The sequence below is a fragment of the Gymnoscopelus braueri genome, assembly GCF_963280865.1.
Source record: "Gymnoscopelus braueri genome assembly, chromosome: 12".
Lineage (NCBI taxonomy): Eukaryota > Metazoa > Chordata > Actinopteri > Myctophiformes > Myctophidae > Gymnoscopelus > Gymnoscopelus braueri.
The window spans coordinates 22,942,154-22,965,128 of NC_137614.1; the positions used below are offsets into that span (position 1 = coordinate 22,942,154).

At 41.4% G+C, this 22,975-nt stretch overlaps 1 protein-coding gene across 1 annotated transcript; it reads left to right on the forward strand.

Moving 5' to 3' along the window:
- The first annotated feature begins 392 nt into the window (after nt 1-392).
- srms (src-related kinase lacking C-terminal regulatory tyrosine and N-terminal myristylation sites) lies at nt 393-21,232 on the forward strand. The gene is made up of 8 exons (XM_080443464.1): nt 393-1,439; nt 4,470-4,591; nt 7,044-7,210; nt 15,065-15,212; nt 15,373-15,531; nt 17,823-18,004; nt 18,819-18,975; nt 19,681-21,232. Exons 1-8 carry the CDS (start codon nt 1,027-1,029, stop codon nt 19,878-19,880), a joined length of 1,548 nt encoding a protein of 515 aa, XP_080299590.1. The 5' UTR covers nt 393-1,026; the 3' UTR covers nt 19,881-21,232.
- Nucleotides 21,233-22,975: the final 1,743 nt, after the last annotated feature.

Here is a 22,975-nt window from a genome sequence, read left to right on the forward strand (position 1 = left end):
CTCTCTCTCTCTCTCTCTCTCTCTCTCTCTCTCTCTCTCTCTCTCTCTCTCTCTCTCTCTCTCTCTCTCTCTCTCTCTCTCTCTCTCTCTCCACAAACGCTCTTCACTTGGATCAAGACTATCATATGGTATGTATTTTATCGAGTCAGACTTTTACTTTCGTATCTAAATGCAAATGTCAAAATCGATAAAAAAAAATACATCTATGATAGTCTCGATCCAAGGCTACTTCACTGACAGAAACATCATGTGTATGCTCGCTCGCTCTCTCTCTCTCCCCCCTCTCTCTCTCACAGCACACGCGCGCGCACATGCACGCGCAGGTGCTGCTGTATCCGCCCTCCACGCAGGAGGAGCTGGGTGGGGGTCAGGAGGAGTGCGGTGCGCAGGTGCACTGACAGCGGGGATCGCCGGGATGTGTTCACCGCGCCAAACCAAAACACCCAACTTTTGGCGAATGATGCAGCCTTACCTTTAAAAAAAAATTATCCATACCATTGGCACTTATTATTCTTCGAGCTACACGGTTCGATATCAGTAACTAGCTTTTCTTTCATTAGCAACGTGATTACGATGGATTAACATATTTTTTTTCCTGTGGGGGACCATAATGATTCGTTCCTCTGGACCGCCGCCCGGCCGCCGAGTCGTTTCAGGGAACTGATCCGAGTTGGATTGCCTCCACGCCCGTTTCCGCATTCCCACAGCCCGCTGTGGATGTTTGATCCGTGATCACAGGGCGAAAAGGAAAACCGGTTCCTCAGGATTCTCTGCTGCTCAACTAGAACTAGATCTACTGCTGGTGGTGCAGATCAGATGATAATGGTTGTTGTGCGAGGAGCGAAAGAGCGAGGAATCAGGGGGGAATGAATTGAATTGAAACTCTGGGCCCGGGTACCATAAGGTTTTGTTGGGACTAATTTAACCCCGGGACTGGTACCTCAATTCACCGCCCCTACCCCGGGTATTTATTTTATTTATTTATTAAACACCCCTGCGGTTTTTTGTTTTAAATGGTCCGGAGGAATGGAGGACTGCTGTCGCTGCTGCTTTCCATGTCTGAGCCGGCTGTGGAACTGCATCTGGCCCGATCTCCATTATCCCAGCAACATCGCCACCGGCCACAACAACAACACCATGACCATCGCCAACGCTGCGGTGGTCAACAACAGCAACTCGCGGCCCGCGGAGATCCGGACCATCTCAGGTGACATCCGCGCCCCGTCGCCCAAGAAGAGGCCGGTGCAGCTGTACGCCGCGCTGTTCGACTTCGAAGCCCGCAGCCAGGAGGAGCTGACGGTGAAGGAGGGCGACAAGCTGTCGGTGCTGGAGAAGCGCGGGGACTACGTGCTCGCCAAGAAGCTCACGGGCTCCCTGGAGTCCGGCCTGGTGCCGGCCAACTACGTGGCCCTGCTGCAGGACGAGTTCGCCAAACACAAGTGAGTGAGTGAGCTGACCGAGAGTGTCAGGTACGGCTGGATACCAAGAAAGCTCGCCCCAAAACACAGTCGCCCCGGGGCTAATCCGGCGACCTCGAAACGGTCGCCACCTGCCTGGTATTCCTAAACGTGACCTCCAGTAAACTATGCCAGAACCTAGCCTTCTTCCTATTTCCTAAACGTAACCTCTGTACACTATGCCTGAACCTAAACTTATTCCTAAACGTAATCTCAGTAAAACTAAGCCTAAACCTAACCTCCTTCCTAAAGGTAATCTCAGTAAAACTATGCCTAAACCTACCCTTATTCCTAAACGAACCTCAGTAAAACTATTCCTAAACCCAACCTTATTCTATTCTTAACCTCAGTAAAACTATGCCTAACCGCGGCGCTAACCCTAACCTTATTACTAAACGTAACCTCAGGAAAACTGAGGGCGAGCGTGTTTTGGGGCGAGTCTTCCGGTTAGCCTACTACACCTGCCAGCTGTAGCCCTGCTCTCTGCAGGCTGCCTGCCATGCAGCAGCTGTGCGCAAGTACTGCATGTTGCCTTTAATTATGTATTGGTGAACAATGAAAGCTATCCTGGCTTTTATGGCAGCACTGAATATTTCATTCACGTGTGTGTGTGTGTGTGTGTGTGTGTGTGTGTGTGTGTGTGTGTGTGTGTGTGTGTGTGTGTGTGTGTGTGTGTGTGTGTGTGTGTGTAAGCCCCCCCCCCCCCCCCCCCCCCGCGACACACACTGCCTATTGCCTAATGTCTTGGCATTAGTAGCTCAGTGCGCAAATTCAGTGTCATGGCATTCTTGAATTTAAACCAAAATTTGCGTTGAAACCCCTTTACTGCTGTGTTGAAACTTGAAATGTAGGCTTGTTCTCTATGCAGCCACATCCACACACACACACCCACCATATTGTGATGTGTGACAATGGGCTGTGGATTATGTTTCTCCATATCAGCTATATCTCAGAGCAGGAATGAAGTAGGGGGCAGCAGCGTCTAAAGGGGAGGTACCCCAGTTGCTAATAGAGACTTTATGTGATTAAAAAGGTCACAAATGCAATAACGTTTTGTATCGAGACTTATTAATTACATTCTCAAATTGGCTACATTTTTGTATGATTTAACACTTTATAATGTCTCGCATTGTTTTCCTGTTTCAACCGCATGAATAGTTGGTCATTTGGAGGCTATACAGTACCTAAGTGTTTTGTATTAGGGATGCTAAGCTACAGTATGTGTTCTAAGAATAGCCTAGGCCTACCACACATATTCTTCTCTTTTGCAAGTTTGCAAAATTACAATGTCCAATTTCAACCCAAACATTAAAACCTTTGTCATTTCATGTCACACCTAGCTATAAACCGTAGGTCTCTATATACAGTAGGCTACTATAAAGATGTAAGAACTAGAACGTAGCTTATACACCTAGCCTAATTAGAGCCATAAACTTATCGTAAATTAATTACTTGGACTATTAACACCTAGTATACATCCATACAGCAAAACCTCATGAGCTTATGTAGCGTTAGACATGATACCATATCCCTAACGAATAACGATAAGCAAGTGCAGCATTAGTCTGACACTAATCTCTCAAGAACAGATTCTGCTCTGCGTTGGAATCTGTCCTGAAGGTTCGTCATAACATGTACGCACTGGGCTACAAGTGGGCGTGCCTTCAGATCAGGAAGCAGGCCGCGCTTTACCCAATCAAATGTAGTGGGCGGGATTCAAGTGTCCGTCGATCTTTCCCCCTCGAAACAAACCCAAACTAATTTAACAATAGCGTCCGCGGAGCAGACAAAACCACGGAAAGATATTCACATTTTAACTTACTCTTTCATCATAGAAACAAGTGGGTTTATAACCAAAACGATCCATGTTCTCTGGGAGAAGTGGTGTTAGTGTTCCGTGTAGAAATATTGTTAGTGGGAATGAAAACATAGTGGCACCACCGGAAGTGAAAGGCTGAAGGCAGACCAAAACCCCGGTTTCCTTGCGCACGGGTGCAACGTTGTCATTGTCCCAGAGCCAAGATGAGATAGTACAAACAGCAGAGGGCGCTGTTTTTCATTCTCATCTTGGCTCTGGGTTACCAGATTGGTCTGACACCTGCACACATTCTAACTAAACAAGGAGCCTATATTTGGACTATAATCTAAACATGTATTGGATTCTATTAAAAATGAATCATAAATGTTAAACACCTGTACGCTCATATACAGTAGCCCACATACTGAGAACACTTAGAAACACATGGAGAGTATACTCCTTGTCACTTCCCACACCTTGTTTCAATGAAACCAGATAGTCACGGAAGCATGCCAAGCGGGCAGGAGCCAAAGAGGCCCGCCCTTCACAAGATGATAAAGTAAATATGGGTTAGTTATTCACATCTACGACAATAGGCAAGACTACATGGCTACTTGATGCCCTCTCACTAAAGATTAATTACAGGATCGTCTGAATTCTAGGTCAGTTAGGATACTATAAATAAGAGGATGTCTTGAAAAACACAATATTATGTTTAAGTGTAGAAATGTCTTGTTAGTGTCAAAACTGTTTTAAAGTTGTATTCAGAAGAGGTAACTACTACTAGTAATGTCAAAACGGCAAAAGAAAAAGAAGCGGCAGTAGTGTCATCTCCCTTTTTTTATTTCCTGGATGTGTTTATGTGAAGGCAGCACCTCAACTCTGGCTGTTTGAGCAGTAACCTTAGTGATCTTAGTGATTTTTTACATTTTTAAACCCTCAGAGTTAAATGAACAATGAGGACTTAACTGTGTGCTTTTACATGTTGTATAAACAGTTTTTTCTCGCTTGTTTACATCCACCCCTCTGTTCCCTTGTACGTCACTGTTTGACTGTGCATCAAACGTCCCCTCTTTTATCCTCTCATCTCTCTGTCTCTTCATCATAAGTCCATACACTTTCTTATTTATTTCTACTCTATACTTATATCCATCTCTCCATTTATCCATCCTTTGTCTGTCCCTCCATCCCTTTATCTGTCTGTCTGTCTGTAGGTGGTACTATGGTAACATAATCAGAGGTAAAGCGGAGAAGTTGCTGCTTGCTTCCCAAAACAAAGATGGCTCCTTCCTGGTGCGGATCAGCGAGAGTCACAGTGACGAGTACACCATCTCAGGTACATTCTCCTCCACCACTTTTCTTCTTCCCTTCTTCTCTACCTCTCCTGGGCCTTCATCTCTCCCTCCCTCTTTTGTCGTATATCTGATATTCTGAACCCTTCCCTGCTTCCCACCGTGTCTGCCCGTTCTTCAAAACTCCACCTCCCCTCTTTCGCTCCCTCCATCTTTTCTGTCACTTGTTTCTCTCTCTCTGGTCTTCCTTTCTCGTCCCATGTGGCCCTGTCTGTCTTCCCTTCTCTGTGTCCTCTTTCTCTCTCTTCTTCTTCCTCTCCTCTCTACTCACATGATCACTCATTCCTTATCTTTTCTCAATCATCCCCTCTTCTTCATGTTTCTCCTCCTAAGTCTCTTATTTCATCCGCTATTCCCTCACTCTTTTCCTCCTTTGTGTTTCACTCTTTCTATTGGTTCTTTCTTTCTTTCTTTCTTTCTTTCTTTCTTTCTTCTCCTCTGTCCTTTCCTGTCGCCCTCCATTACCCTTCAATCTCTCAAGGTCTTTTTCTACCGGCGCCCACCTTCAGCTCTCTCTCTCTCTCTCTCACCTATCTGTCTCTATACAGTACATCCTTCTCCTCCCTCGTTCAATTATATTTGTCCTTCTACCACACTCATTTGTTTTCATTTTGTGCCTCCCCATCCCTTCTTCCACACTTGTACTGGCAGCAATAGACCCCCCTCTGTCTGTCTGTCTGTCTGTCCATCTGTCTGTCCATCTGTCTCTGAGTGTCTCTCTCTCCTCTCTCCTCTCTTCTCTCTCTCTTCAAGGTCTTCGTAGGTCTCAGGGGTTTACACCTACCCTCTGTTTTCCCTGCCCTTGCTCCTTTTAAAATCTGCACTATCAGTGCTGTGTGTGTGTGTGTGTGTGTTTGTTGATAACATGAATTTTGAAACCCCCTCAAACACTCTACAAAAGAGTCTTGTATGTTCTCTGCTCTACAATGCCCTTGTGGTGGGGGAGGGGGTTCAGAGTGCTGAGTAGTACACACTGAATTTGATTAATGGTTGAAAAATGGATATGGCTGATAGTTGTCATTTTTATCATACAGTATGTGTGTGTGTGTGTGTGTGTGTGTGTGTGTGTGTGTGTGTGGGGGGGGGGGGGTAGCACCCCCCAGTTTGATTCCATCTGGAGACCTGTCTCTACACTGTTTTGCCTTAATGAAGAAAAGAAAACAGGCTAAATGCAATTTAACCCATTTAGACCTGAGGCCGATAATAAAAACGCCTTCTAAATCCTGACCTAAGTTTTCTGAAAAACAAAATATTTGATGTCGCTATATACTGTACATAGCAACAAGAACCCCAAAAGGGGTTCCCGTCCTGAAAGGTATAGTTACAAATAGGGGTTCCCGCCCAAAATGTGTTAAAAAATAAAAACACCCATGTTTTTTGCTCCACCAGGATTATTAAAGATGGAGCATTGATCCCCATTATCAAATCATAATTTTGTACACACTAACATCATAGATGTCATGTAGGCCTCAGCGAGTGTTAGCTGTATGGACATTTTAACACATGTATTTTCAGGGTCTCATACTTTACTTACTGGTAGTCTGCAAACACTTCAGGCCCCTAGACTATTTGTAATGTACAGTAAGAGAACTACTACTTGAAAGTATGTAAACCCTTTAGGATTAGCCAGTGTGTGTGTGTGTGTGTGTGTGTGTGTGTGTGTGGGGGGGGGGGGGGGGGGCTGGTATCCACGACTATATTAACATATTATATTTATATGTAAGCGATAATACATGTACAATAGATGTCCCAATATAGGAAAATAACAATAGATGGGGTGTGAAGTTCCCACTGCTTAGTTTGTTATTGTCATATCAGGACACTTCAGTGTGCATTATTACACTTATACCATAGCCACTTACCAAAGAAAAAGAGTTTGGCTGTTTTGTATTTTTTTGTCTAATAAAGATATAAATCATAATAATAATGTTTGTGTGCCCTTAAACAAAAGCTGTATTGTCTTTGGTACCAACAACTAGAGAGTTGCTACAAACAAACAGCTGCTATAGTTTGTTTAATGTCATTGTTATGGTTACATGCAGTTTAATATATCCTGAGCGTTGATTAAGAACGGTCATTACCTTAATTGATTTTATTTATTTTAATGCATTGTCACAACCCTAGAATACTGACCTTCTGATCATGTGTGCACACGTACACTACCTTTGCTTGCTGCATATTTTTGTTTAGTGTATTTGTGTATTGTATGTGCGTTGAAGTTGTATTTTTGCTACTGTGTTTTTCATGTTGGGAAGTGTACAGAGATCCCTTGGGGTATTGTTGCACTATAAAAAGAAAAAAAATGAACTGATGAAACTGTTGGAACTATTTGTTTAACACAGTTTCATTTCACTGCAGAACTGTTGTGGCTATTTGTGGCCGTGGTATACTGTACCGTCTCTTAGTGATGGGTGGTCTCTCCTCTGTCCTCTGCAGCCAGGAGCGACGGGAAGGTGTACCACTTTAGAATCCAGCGCTCCACCATCGGGGCCTACTTTGTCTCAGACAAGATCTCCTTTGCCACGCTGGGAGAACTCATCTCCTACTACCAGAAAAACTCCCGCAGCCTGGGGGTCGCCCTGGAAGAACCCTGTGCTCAGCAGGTAGGTCACACTCAAACACACACACACACAGAAAACAATGTCATATATACTGTATATACGTCTCTATACGTACATACATATATACGTACATATCAACACTGTCTCGGGCAGAAACCAATGTAAAAAATAAAGTTACTTTGCAGGAAATAGAAAAAATAACCTGTGTTCCTGTAGAGTAGATCCATTGTAGTTATTTATTATTTAGTCACAAGCTATTGTTAATACCTCTCATTGGTTAAATATTTATAAAACCCACAGACCACTTTCAACCTGCCGTCCCTATGGGTATGTCATTAAATCAAAATCTTCCAAAATAGACTAGCTCACGACGCAATGTGATGCGACGTGTTGTGAGCTTGTAGATCTCTCATTCACGCTTTTGCGCTACACTGTCAACAAAGTATAAAATATAAAAAGATGAAATATAGAGATACAAGGTTTCTGCTCGACAGCGACGATATGCGCTGTACCAAAGCGAGTACCAGAAAGCTACACCAGTGCTGGGGCGTGCCATGCACCCCAGCCCTGGTGTATGTGTGTGTGTGTGCATGTTCAACAGACATGAAGTCACCCTGCATATTGGGCACACGTGTACACTTGCAGTCACAAACAGGCACCCACACAACCACTAACTCAAATGCACGTACACACACAGAGAATCACATGCACGGAAATTTACTTTAGCAGACTGAAATGAATTGGCGCGCGCGCGCACACACACGCACACGCACAGAGCACCAACAGGAGAGCAGACAGTGTGGTGGAGTGTGAGCGATTATTAGACTGAGCTTTACTTACAGGGACATGTCATAATTATGAATCATGCTCTCTCTGCTCTCATTAGGTTTCTGTCTTGGCACTTTAGTTAATCAAAGAGGCAACTCATTAATATTGCTCTCCTCTATTTGTGTAAATTCAAAGTTGCTGCAGTGTCCTCATGACTTGGCCAGTTTGTAGTACATCCAACATGTTGGCACTGTCTGAGGCGGGGCGATATGGACAAAAGCAGATATCACAATATTTCTGACCAATTACCTCGATATCGATATTGTGTCCATAATATCACATTATGACGCTTTTCTTAAAAAAAAATGCTAAAACATTTTGGAACATTTTTATGTAGGGCTCAAGTGATTAAAACCAGAAAAATACAACACGTATCAAGATATTACAATATCCAAATCCCAGATTATATCTAGTCTCATATCACGATATCGATATAATATTGACATATTGCTCAGCCCAGACAGCCCTAGTTGTGACCAGTGCTAAATGACATCTCTCCACTTTGATAAAGAAAAGCAACACCCCAAACAGACAGAAACAAAAAGCCAGTAGCATTAACCAGCCGTTGTAGAGGCCGAAAAATAACTGTTTAAGTGATAGTGTGACAAATGTCTCTATTCCCTGCTGAAGAAAAAGTGTAAACTACAGGAATGACTGCTATATTCCTTGAAAATAATTCAGTCATGTGGATCTGAGGATCCGGAACGGTGTGGCTCCGGTGTGGATCTCAGACTTCATGTGTCCAGTCTGTGACCTCAGTCATCTGGGATTAAAAATGTGGGCAATAGTTTCAGAGCGATCACAGCCTTGTTGACTTCCATTGTATAATTAAAGTTTAATATTTTTAAAAGTATCCACAAGTTTCCTAGGGCGTTGTGGGCATCACTTCCTGTCGATTTCATCAGGTATCAGGGATGAAATCGACAGGAAGTGATGCCCACAACGCCCTAGGAAACTTGTGGATAAAACGTGTGAGAAAATAATTGGTAGTGGAGGTACTGTGACCTACAGTACATGCATGCATACACAGTTTGCGCCTGCTCACTCCAGTGGCAAGATTAGCTCTGGACACACACACACACACACACACACACACAGACACACACACACACACACACACACACACACACACACACACACACACACACACACACACACACACACACACACACACACACACTGTCAGACAGACCCCCTTCTAGACAACTAGACTCCTGCAGAGCGACACCGTAAAAAGTCCAACCTAGCAGTTGAGTCATTACGGAGAAGTGGCAGATTAATGAGCCGTGTGTTGTTTTCTATATTCACGGATTGTGGTTTAAAAGAGGCCATATGTGGGGCAGAAGTAATCAGATAATTGAATTACATGGAACATTTGAAGAACAGAAAATAAAAGAGAGAAATGAATTAAATAATAGCCGTTTTTCAAGCTGTGAAAAGAACCAGAATAATTAATTTATGTGGATGATAAAACTAACAGAGAATTCAGAGGATAACCAGAGGGTATAAATGTGCATATTTGCACAATTATTCACTGTAAAAAAATATATATTTCTGAGATTCCGAAAGAACCCCAGGAGACTGTGACTAAAACATCACATCCGGCCTTCAGTTTTTACACAGTAAAATGCTCAGTGTTACAGGTCCATCTGGTTATTTTTGTACACTATTTGAGTTCAATTAACACAGAGTATTTGACAGAGTACGTTTAGGTTCTGCAGTGCGGCAGAAGAAGCACCCCCACTGTGGAGTATTTTTAAGTCAAGGATTAACTCACACAGGGGGCTCGGTACCGTAGAGAGAACTGGAAGAATCCTTTCTCAGTCATTCCTAAAGGAGACCTACCCTACCCTAATTACAGGGATTCTTACAAGTTACAGTGGTGATCTGATCTCAGGAACTCGCATGAATTAATGTAAAACATAAATTGGACCAATTAACAAAGGATCATATATAGGTAGAGAAGGAGAGACCTATTTGTCATTATCTTTAATCTCCGGATTGCAATGTAGGTTTATGTCCTGGGGTGAAACTCTTTCAGAATGGATCCTCTGTGTTTCAGATTAAATGATGATTCAAAGGTTTAGCCACTTAAATCCTATATGATTACTATCGCATTTTTTAAGAATCATTCAAAGAATGAAGAATGATTCTCTGCAAACGTTACCCTATTTTCGCAGACTATTTGCCTGTTTTTGACAAATGTATTTCACATACTGTATTCTAGCATGCCCAGAATAATGCGCTAGGGTTCATTCATTATGTTTTGCACCGAAGGGATTCAGTTGGGCAGCAGACCCAAACACTGCATTTTTCAACGCATACAGTAGAGAGACTGTTAAATGACTGTAATTATGAAGCATGAGAGGAAAATGTGACGGCTAACTGTACACTTGTAAAATGACTGTTAGCAAAGATGCTGATGCTGTCCACAGGGACTCAGTGAGTGAGCAGGTAGGTACAATATGTAGGTCAGTACGACATTCTGCCAGCCAAATTGTACTGAAGGGAACTTGGTTGACAGTTTTACTCGCTCACTCTATCTATTGTATATTATAGAGACAATGAATGTCGAACTTAGAGTAAGATTTTATTTCATAAAGGATTTGAGATAAAAAATGTTTAATTATCTTAATTGAGTTGCTAACCTGCTCACTTAATTGATTTGTTTGCAGTTAAAAGTAATATACTGTAGTAGTATAGTTTCAGATAGATGGGAAATTATAACAAATGTGTGAGAGTTCTTCAGGTCCTGAAGAAGCTCCACATCGGATCGTAACAGTAGGCATAGGCTTGTTAGCGGCCGTTCGCCACTGTTCTAGCAACTAGCTTGGATTTTGATGTCACCAGACGTATCGGTCGGCATAGATCTCCAATTGTCTGGCAACGGGAGACTAGTTTTGGTTCCTTTGTGCCCGAATAAGCTGTAAATTGTATAGTACCAGACCGTCCACAGCAACCATGTTTGACGGCAGAGTTTCGTTCATGTTTGAATTGACATAATCATATCCTTCTGCAACGCGGTTGCTCGTGATAACAGTTCAGTGCGCGAGTGTGTGATGAATATAGATAATCTCCCAGGCATTCATGGTAGTTTATCATATACCCATAGACTTATTTATCTACAAAGACGAGGTGAAAATAGCATTTTGATCAATGCAGCCGTTATCAGATATCAGCCTCCCAGTCCTTTTATCATTCCCCTCAACCAAGGCAAATACATGTTGTGTATGTGATAAATTGTTTTTGTGTACACAAAAATAACTAGCGTTAATTTATCCATTTGTAACTCAGAGTTTGTACAAATGTACACTCCCGGAGTTACAAATGAACAGTGAGTATTTTATTGTGTAGTGTTTGGAGAGAAGAGTTCAGTGATTAGTGGCTTTTTCTTTCTTTCTTCCTTGCAGAGCACAGTGTGAGGCTCAGTTACCATGTGACCATGGACACAATCTGAAGCTACTCGCTAAAAGCACATGCACACACACACACGCACACACGCACGCACGCACGCACGCACGCACGCACGCACGCATGCACGCACGCACGCACACACACACACACACACACACACACACACACACTTATTCATCAGAAGCAATGAACAAATATACACACATACAACACACATGCATAGACAGACACACACTTACTGTAGGCCACATGCAGTACAGAAATGCACACATACCCATACAGCAAGTACACTTGCATACATTACTATGATCATTCATCCCATTTCTTTTCATTTCACAAATTGTGTCAAATCTGTTCATTTCAAATGTTCAGTTTTAATGCATCATTTTGATATTTATTTATTATTTTAAATGTAGAATATTAATTCTACATAATATTATTTATTCCAATCACCAGAACAAAGATTTGTTATAGATTGCTTTGATTTTGTGAATGCACTATTAGCTTATTGTACCTGGGCCTTTTCTTCCTAAAGCTATTGCAAAATAGCCATTAGCATTGTCTGCCAAGGAACACTACCTGATTCCTGCTATCTTTTAAATAGTGCCACTATACGGATTATACTACGTATTTAAAAACCTGAGCACTATACACAATGTTGTATGACGAATAGCTGAAAAATCCGACCTACAAGCTCACAACGTGTAGCTATGCGAAGCATTGAGTGAGCTTGGAGATCTGCTATTTTCACTTCATTAGGTTTTTTTAAATCTTCACCTACAGTATAATGAAATGCTTAAAATATAGACGGCGGGTTTAAAGTGGTTAGATACTATCTGAAAATAATGCCGTAATGTTGTAAATCTGATGATGTACATCTGATTCACAACAATAACACTGAGATACATGAACTGCCTAAACATTTAAAGTAAACAAATACAATTTCATGTTTTTTCAGATCACATTGGCTTGTCATTGTCTTTTTAACTTGTTGATTTGCTTGGTGTGATCTCACTTGAAAATCATTCATTTCATTCATATAATTGATTTAATTTTATATCAAAGTACTTAATCACTAGAACATGTTGTGATTGTGTTAACAAATAAATTTGTTACATACGTTTTTGATGTCAGTCCCATTTATTCATACAGGAGATAGACGATTTTTCCATCCATCCATCCATCTATCCATTCATTTGTTCATTCACACATTCACACTTATTCCACAATATTGCCAAACATAAAAATTGGACACATGGGGAATGTATGTACAGTATATGCCCAAATGCATATACTAGGCACGGCATTTTAAAGTGTACAATTATGAACATTATAGAAAAATGTGCTTATTGTCAAAACAGCTCCCTGTTGCTCCCCCGCCTCCACTCACCCACCAAAAGAGTGCGATTTGACATTAATGTTTGTATCTAGTTGACATAAACGCTAGTGTACCCAACACTAGCGTTGTTGGGCATTCCTGTTTTGCTGTAGATTTTGAAAAGACTTCTACAGCTCCACAAAGCCTGACTGTACTGAGCCACAGACATTCATAGTGCTTCAAACTCCTGTCTTTAGACCGTGTGTGGTAGTGTACCCGCATGTAAGTGGCCCTGGGGAGGTTGGAGTAGTGGTTAGAATGACTGCCGCATAACGCAGGTTCCCAGATTCAATCTCTGCTGCTGCTGGGTCCCTGTCAAACTGACACAGAATCTGCTCACTCAGCAGTAAGTCCTGAATAACGGCATCAGCTAAACGGCTAGAATAAAATATCATGTCAAATATACTCCTGTGCACTTTGTATCAAATCCCACTGAAACCCACCTCTCCTGTTTCTCTCAGTTTATCCTACACCATAAAATCCTGCGTGTTCATTTGACTTTGCGAGCATACAAATGTAACCAAATGGACCCGTAAGCGTCCATTTGTACATCTGCGCACTCTCAAGTTACAAATTGATAATGAACACTGAGGACTTTACTGTGTACTCGACCCTGCAAAGGCTAGCAGCGGAAAACCTTTCTTTGTGTTTTTTTAGATGCCACCAGTCAGCACTTTGCTTTAGTTGTTATATAAACAAAGCTGATACCCCTTAAATGCTTGGAGAAAGCATATTACCATCCTCTGTGGCGACACAGTAAAATCCAGTGTTAATTTAAGGCGGTTAAGATTTTGCTCTGAGAACAATATTTGTGGCATAGTATGAGGTGAAAAATAAAACGGCTCTGTCAAATGAGTCACTTTAAAATAATCGGTCATTAATTTAGCTTTGTAAGCGGTCCTAATTGAAATAAATGATATGGAGCCGTCTTCAAGCTGTGCAACCTTTAAACAGGGACTTTTCTTAACATTATATTGCAGAATTCAATTTCACAATCTGTAGTGTTGGAAAATACTATTGTCCGCAACTGTAATATGTTCTCTTGCTACCGAAGTTTTCCATAATAAGTAAACGGAAAATAATTTGATTTCACTGTCTTCAGATAGACGGTGGGTGTATAAAGCATTAGGCCTGAGTACAGAAGTCCCTCCCTTGAAAAGAGAGCTTGCACAACAATCTTCTAATCCGAACGGAGAAAGTCAGCAGAGAGATGAAACAGAATATTAACAAGGTTTAGTCAGAATACTAATGAGGTCAGGCTGAGTTACAACTGGATGTAAATGCTTTATAGGATCAGGATGAGCGTGTGTGTGTGTGTGTGAGAATAAATTACACTCTTACTTGACTTATTTTAACTCCTACTGTATGTGCATAATGTATGAGGCACCAAACAGTGTAACTGAAACAGAGGAATACTGTGTTCATTTGATATATTTGGTTCATGGATATTTGGTTGGTTCATTGACCATGAAGTCATGGTTCGGACTTCATGGTCAATGCCAAATGCAGGTCCTAATGTGAAACAATATGGAACCAGTGCCAGAACCAGTGGATTTGATTATTTGTTGTTTAATAATTGTGTTGTTTAGGATTATCTCAGTTTTTGTGATGTTTACCTGTTCTGTGTTACCCTGTGGAATTTGCCTCATTTTATTGTGTTAAGCGTCTGCTTCTCTCTTTTTGTTCTGTGAAGCACATTGGTACCTAGGTTTACTAACATCATCTATAAATAAAGTACACTACAAAAGGGTGTCTTTGTTTAGAACCTCTGTCATGGATGACTTTATTTAAAAGAAACGGTTGATAGCAATCAGGCACATGAACGAACTGACAAGAACTAGAACGAACCAGGGCAAAAGGAAACACTACCCCCCCGACCCCATCCCCCTCTCCGTCCTTTTCTTGCATTACGCTTGAACTGTCTGTACCTACCTAATCTGCTGTATATAGAATATACTGTGAAGTTGTTAACACTAAAGTTATGTGCTACTGGAAAAAATGCTGTTGGTGTAATGGTGTATACAATATTCCAAGATTATATGCACATGCACATACGCTGATGTTCTCTTTTTTTTGCTCTTTTTTGACCTCTTTCTTTTTAAAATCCTTATAAGGTTTTATCATTATTATTGTTGTTGTTATTATCTATGAACATTGTCTGAAGGAGTTTTGAATACGTTTTACTCTTGTGTACCTTGTACACAAGATGTGACCATGAAGTACAACCTTGAACCTTTGAATAGCATTGTGAACACAACCGTTTGGTTTCTGTGCAGAGGGAGCTGTTTGACATGGAACCCTGGGAGAGACCCAGAGAGGAGTTCAAAATGCACCGCAAACTGGGAGAGGGACACTTTGGAGAGGTGTGGGAGGCCGTATGGACCACTGAGAACAAGAGAGTGGCTATTAAGATGCTCAAACAAGGTATGGATAGATGGATGGACAAATAGGATGGATGGATGGGTGGGTGGATGAGTAGATAGATAAATAGGGTGGACCCAATCATATCCTCCTTCCTCATTGCTGCTTGTATTCTGTACTCGTATCCCCTGACCTTCGCTCTCCTCCTCTCTACTCCCTCCAGAGGACACAAAGCAGGAGGAGTTTGTGAAGGAGGTCCAGGCCTTGAAGAACCTCCACCATCCCAGGCTGATCCAGCTGTTAGCTCTGTGTTCCAGAGGAGAGCCTGTCTACATCGTCACCGAACTCATGACCAAAGGCAGCCTCAAAGCCTACCTCATCTGTATGTTTCTCACACACACACACACACACACACACACACACACACACACACACACACACACACACACACACACACACACACACACACACACACACACACACAGAGACACACACACAGAGACACAGGTGCACCAAGCAAGAGCTCTGAGCCAGAGGGAGGAGTGCGCAGGTGCACTCTCTCACACACATAGCCTCAAGCCCTACTTAAACTGTACGTCGCATACAGTAACTTCCACCCAGCAACTTGAAACAAACACAACATAAAGGTCTATCTGGCCTGGTAACATCATTTACATTCAGAGTCATTCACAGTGACTCATAGTGACTAAACAGGTTCTATACCAGCGTTTCCAAAAACACTGAGTCAGGAGGACCCATGTTTGGGTCGCGGACAAATGAGTAAATAACCTCTTATTTTTTTTTCGTTTACTAAAAAAATATGTATTTCAAAAATATTTTCAGAAAACAATCAGACATTTACAGAAAGTAAAATAAAATAAAATAAAATCTTTCTAAAAAAATAAAATAGCAGGTCTACAAGTGAGCTTGTAGATCGGCTATATTCACTAGTTTGGGTCCTGGAGAGACATCAAATTTCTCTCTTGGGTCTCGAGCTAAAATGTTTGGTACCACTGTTCTATACTGTGCGTCTGCTACTCTGCTTTATTGTCTTCCTATTGCAGATTATTGGTTGAATGGTGGAATTGGTAGATCTATGCATTGTTGAATGCAATAATCAGCCCGTCGACTGATACGTGATGATGATGGCAGTTAACCGATAATTACATAAAGAATGTATATTATGATCCATTAAGATAAATTAACCATGTCTATATGTCCCTTGTTGGTTATGGGAAAGAGCGTTAAAATAAAAGTGTTCCCTAAATCTATGTGTTCATTGCAAAGTATAATGAACGGTAGAATATTGATTTGTCTCAGGACACACTGTAAGTATGCTAAATATCAGTAGGCCAGAATCGGCCAATTGTGGTGTTTCAAAAAGGTGTAATTGGTATCAACCCTAAACATAATGATATATGTACAGTATGTATACAGTATGGATGTCCAGTATTTAATAGACAGTCAAATCTATTATCCACACATGCAAGCATGCATGCGGGCACACACGAGAGCGCGCACACACACACACACACACACACACGCACACACAGAGAGGAACCTGTTTATATAATCACAGACATCAGCCTCAAGGCCTGCAGTAGTGGTAGATCAAACACAACAATGTACATTCTTGACTTTTTCTTGACACACACACACACACACACACACACACACACACACACACACACACACACACACACACACACACACACACACACACACACACACACACACACACACACACACACAAATAAATATGTACCAGAGGACAGGATGTCTATCTAAACTGTTGACAGCTTCAAGGCCTTTAAGACAGAAAGAACATACATTATGAGAGTGCAAACACACACACACACACACACACACTCTCTCTCAGAGCCCTCGGCATGCATATTACATGCAGGCATGCACATTATGCCAAGACATGGAATTAACCATACATACATTATGCCAGAAGACATGTGCCCACCCACATGCACACGCTAACTCTCTCTCATACTGTGCACACACTCACACCCTCTGTATACTGTAAATGCTGTCAGTCCTCTAACTATAGGGCAACAGAACCTTTTAAATTATGAATATTCAAATAATGTATATGTTATAATTTGGCATTCCCATAAACAATAATAAAAGGGTTTTATAAATGTCGTAAAAAGGTGTTTGAACAGAGCTACATTTGCCCCGCCCCCCAACATTCAGTTGTGATGTCACGAGTGGAGGAAGTCCACCCTGGTAAATCTAACCTTTTACAGTAGAGAGGCTTCCAGAGCATTGCAAATATAGTTGGTTTTGAATACTAGACATTTATCACTTACTCCACTTGTGATGTCAACAGACTGGGCAGTTCCATTTTGCTACCTGACGGGTCACCTTTTGACGTTATTTCCATATAATTAAATGAAAAAAGAAACTGATATTGTTGTTTAGACCAGTATTTAAATATCAAAAGTTGTCTGTTATCTGTTGCCCTACCTTTATGTGTGTGTGTGTGTGTGTGTACCATTACTCCCACACTTGTGGGAGTAATGGTACCAAGTGATGAGGCACACATAGCAAGGCAAAATCGAGATGCTGCTTCCATCGACCAAACAGAATATATCATTGACATTACATAAATCAGTATGCTAAATAACACCTGCACTGCTACTGTGTGTGACTTTGCTGCAGCGGCAGAGGGCCAAGTGCTAACGTCAGCCCATCTGATCTACATGGGCAGTCAGATATCAGAGGGAATGGCCTATCTGGAGGATCGACACATCGTTCACAGAGATCTGGCAGCAAGGAACATCCTGGTGGGGGATGACCTGGTCTGCAAGGTGGCCGACTTCGGACTGGCAAGAATTATAAAGGTTTGGGGAGTTTGTAGTGTGTGTGTATATGAAAACTTGTAAATCAGTGGTTTCCAAATTCTTAAGCGGCGTGTTGTGAGCTTGTAGATCTGCTATTTTCACTACTACTTTAAAAAAATGGGGGTGGGGGATTTCTTTGATTTTCTTTTTAGATGTAAGAATCTTTTTTATTTTATTTAGAAAATATTTAGATTTTTTTTTCATGTTATATTTACTCATGACCCAAAAGATTGGTTCCGTGACCCAAAGATTTAGCGTATGGGAACCACTGATACATTTAGGTCGGAGGTGGAGCTGTTTATATGTGTGTGTGTGCTAAATGTGTATTGATAGGCCACCCTCCATCTCCGTAATACTGATGTGTACAGTTACAGTATACGAGAGACGTCTGTTCAATCGTCTGTTCAATCCACGGCCAGGCAAATGATACAGGAGCATCATGAGCAATAACACCAGACTTGAACAGTTTTTATCTAGCAGCAATTAGACTGCTGAACAAGAGCCAAGTCTGGTGCCACTGCACAGACTGAACTGCAATGTGCTTTAAAGGGACTCCTTTTATAAACTTTCATTCATGACTCTTATTTATTATGCACTTAAGTCACATAGGAGGCATTCCATAAATGTATTATGCAGATTGGTCATATATTATGCACTTAATGCCCCTCTCCTCTCTCTTTTATGATATGACACTCTATCTTTTAACTGCAATGATGAGCCTGCACAACTAAGAATTTCCCCCACCTTACTTGTAATGTGATGTGAGAATAAAGGTTGATTCTGTATGTATGTGTGACTGTCCATGTGTCTCCAGGACAGCGTATATACAGCCAGTCGTAGCACTAAGATCCCAGTGAGGTGGACAGCTCCGGAGGCTGCCCTGTACCAGAAGTTCTCAGTGAAGTCAGACGTCTGGTCGTTTGGTGTGCTGCTCTATGAGATGATGTCCCGGGGGAAGATGCCCTATGATGGTACAACACTGAATAATGACTCGTCATGAATGACTCATTTCTGTTCATCTATCCACTGATACTGTGTGTGTGTGTGTGTGTGTGTGTGTGTGTGTGTGTGTGTGTGTGTGTGTGTGTGTGTGTGTGTGTGTGTGTGTGTGTGTGTGTGTGTGTGTGTGTGTGTGTGTGTGTGTGTGTGTGTGTGTGTGTGTGTGTGTGTGTGTGTGTTTACTGATTAATTGCTATTAGCCACATGAACCCTAACCTTCCTATTCTGGGCATGTCATAATAGGTGAAATGGCGAAATAGCAGATCTGTTATATCTTGTAAATCTGCTATTTTCACAGTATTACGGTTGATGTTGGTAATTGACAATGTAACTGAGTTGTAAATTCAATAATCTGAAGCAGGCTTGGATTTGATTTAGTGTTCACTGTAATCTTGAATGTTAATTTAACTGATTTGATTAGATTTTTATTTGGATTCAAACACAACATCTTATGGCATCATGAAACAAAGAATGCAGAATAGTAGATTGATTTAGAATCTATTTTGGTGTCTGTTAAATAATAAGAACAAATCACATAACAAGCATAGTGGCAATAATTACTTACACTGTCTCTCTGCTCCTCTTCCCTTCCTCTATTCCCTTTTTAATCCCCCCCACATCTCTCTCTCTCTCTCTCTCTCTCTCTCTCTCTCTCTCTCTTTTTCTGTCTCTCTCAGGTAAGAGCAATAAGGAAGTGTTGGAGCTCCTGTCATCAGGTTTTCGGCTGCCGTGTCCGACCCGCTGCCCTCAGAACATATACCGCATCATGATGGACTGCTGGACCCCTGAGCCCTCCAAGAGACCTTCTTTTCATGCCCTGCACAGCCAGCTGGACTCCATCTATGCCCGGATATACTTCAAGACTATAGAGGTGTAGAGAGGAATAATATTAGACTTCCACTATGTGTCAGAGAGATAGAAAGGAGGAGAACAGAGAATATAGGGGGATGGAGTTCAGAAGAGGAATGGAGAATGTGACAGAGGGAGGGGAACATTCTTCTATTCACACTAAGGATTTTATTTTAGAAACGGCAAGTGGAGTAGAGCGAGGGAAGAGAGAAAGGTAGTAAAAGTTAATTGGGGGCCGTTTTTCTACTCGTCACACAATGACATCATTTAAAACGAGAGAGGAGGAAGAGGACTGTTCTTCCTCTTTCCTACGTTTAAATATCTTGTAGGAGAAATAGAGAAAGGCTGGACACCTCACCAAAAGGGAGGGAAAAGCCCAACGAAAGACGAGAATATGAAGGAAGTTGACGGAGTAGAAAAGGAGAGGAGCAATGAAGACGCCATGTGAATACTGCACTCGTACCAAACTAACCACTCGAACACTCACACTCACGCTCACAGCACAAAACTTCTATGGTTTTATACCCCAAGCTGTGATTTGTACACATTTTTCTAAATTGTATTTTATTACTTGTTTATGTGCCATGTCTGTGGAGCCACACAATGAAATATAAGGACGGGTCAGGATTTGAAAGTGACCCGTCTGTGGACTCCGGTGTCCAATGTTGAATTCACTTTATGTGCAATAATTCAGTGCTTCCTGGGTCGTGTGACCGTCAAGCTTACAGAGTGTTTACTCACCAGACTTAATTTACAGGGTTTTGGCCAATGGCAGCGCAGTACAGACTGTACCGTAGCTATGAAAACCAATTTCCCTAGGACAGTTTGAGGGCACTTTTTTTCTTGTTCTTTTTATTTTTTATTGTCTTTCACTGAGAAACCTCTGCAATAACAAATAGCTCTAATGGGCCATAATGCTATATGTATGCATTTCTATGTATAGGACTCTGTTATGTGTTAGCTCAGCTACAGGCCCGCTGTCACGGACAGTCACAACTAGAGTGCCTATGTTTACACTCCAGAATCTGAACACACTGAAGAACTGCAAACTGTGGACTACAAAGAACTACACAAAGCCACTGGGACCGCACAGAGACCTAACCATAGTCAGAGGAGTTTTTTTTAATGGGTCATTCAGGGGTGGGAGGGGGTTGTGCCAATAAATATCATTTCGCAGTGTTGTTTTAAAACAATGCAATTAGCCAACAATGCAATTTTGGACTTCCTATGCATGGTATTTATAGAAGATGAAAGCAAGTGAAGGAAACTTGAGCCATAACCATCAAAAACACCAAAAGATGAATTTAGGGCTGCATGCAATTTGGTACCAACCAGAATGGATGGATATATGGTATATTAATAAAGTATTTTTAGGTTTTATTTTGTCATGACTGGAGCTTTGATTTCAACAGAAGCCAAATCTATATGCAACCAACAGTTGAAGTAAAGTAGCTACCGGTAATAATGAGTGCATAATGTGTCGTATACCAGAACCTTCAAGCCTGTCAGTTCTAGGCCAATGTTTTATCCAAGGAGCCCTTTGTATTGTTCTATCCAGTAAGCTTTTATATTTGATATGCTGTGTGCGTGCGTACGCGCACGGGCGGGTGTGTGTCTGCCCCCTCCTTCCAGAAGCATTGTTTGACTCTATATAGCCCTAAAGATGAGTTTGTTTTGATGCTACTGTACATATTGTACTGTCTCTGGAGTGGTATTTACTCCTGTGTGACCATAACAGAGTATAACTGGTGGCGCACGTGCTTTGTTATATTCTTGTTCCAAGTTAAGACTTGAAAATAACAAGGACAACCTAGAGGTGTGCATAATTGATCCATGTGGCTCATCGCTGACATTGACATTTGACCACGATATTGCACCATACTGCATGTCAGCTACTGAGTTAGTTTGAATATGACGTTTCAAGGCCTTGTGTACCATTTGACGATGATACAGTGTAGCCTATAGTATGACGTGCTCAGCTAGACAAAAAAAATACTTTGTGACCGGTTCGAAAAAAGCAGCTCAAATAGTAATGCCTCCTTCTCTTATTTTTAGCCTTGCTAGCTGTAGGGCTCTAACACTATAAGCACTGAAATCTGTAATGTTCTTGATGACATATACATACACTATGTGTATATGTGTATTATTACATACTATGTTACAGCATCCACCTTCATTGACTTAAAGGTCTATCATGTCTCCATGTCTCTCCAGCTCTTTATTAGATATAACAGAAAATGCATTTGCAGGTGAGGATACCAATTTTATCCAACCAGAACTCAGTCAGGATACATATTAAACAAGCGAAATTGCAAGTGATAACACAAATAAATGAGCAGACACAATTGTAACTGGAACACTATAAAAATGAAGCTATGGGTACTCTCCTGATTGGTTGAAGTTTTGTCACATATACCTGAAAATGTATTTTCTGTTTATTAAAGAGCTGGAGAGACTGGGAGACCCTGTTACTGAACAAACACTATAGCAATGATTACTATCAGAATATAGAGCTGTAACCTTTTAACAAAAAACGTCTTGTTTTAACCAAAATATATCATATGTATGTTATTTGTGTATATTTATATTTATTCCGAATTATTTACACCCAGTTTAATTTAGATGTCACCAGATGTATCCGTAGGCAGAAATCTCTGATCATCTAGTAAGGTGAGGCTAGCACTTCTAGTCCAATAATACTCAAAAACTGCTGGCTGGATTGACATGAAATTTGCGGTGACCCCATGACCTTTCCTCTAGTGACCCCATTTCATTAACCCATGACCTTTCCACTTTTTTGCGGATTTATGTGTCAGCACTTCAGTGAGTATGATACCCCCTTCCCCAAAATATTATAGTAATTTTCCATTTTCTTTTCACTTGGTAATATTGGTCAGTCATAGAATTTTGGCCTGGTTAGAGGTAAAGGGCAGCATGGCCTCTAGGGACCGCTAGCGAGGCTTTTTTTTTAGGTCGTCTTGTTATTATGTCAGAGATGAGAAATATTTATTGATTTCATTTTAGGCAGAAAAGGCACTCCAGGCAGTTTTTTTGCAATGGAATACATGACAGTGTGAACACACCTAGACAATGTTTTTGAGAGTGTAATTAATTTTTTTTGTT

Bases quoted from the DNA above. Each gene is read 5' to 3' on its own strand.
- srms (XM_080443464.1), top strand. From the start codon at position 1,027: ATGGAGGACTGCTGTCGCTGCTGCTTTCCATGTCTGAGCCGGCTGTGG. The intron at 15,213-15,372 runs GTATGGATAGAT...TACTCCCTCCAG, and splicing joins TATTAAGATGCTCAAACAAG to AGGACACAAAGCAGGAGGAG. The intron at 18,005-18,818 runs GTTTGGGGAGTT...ATGTGTCTCCAG, and splicing joins GACTGGCAAGAATTATAAAG to GACAGCGTATATACAGCCAG.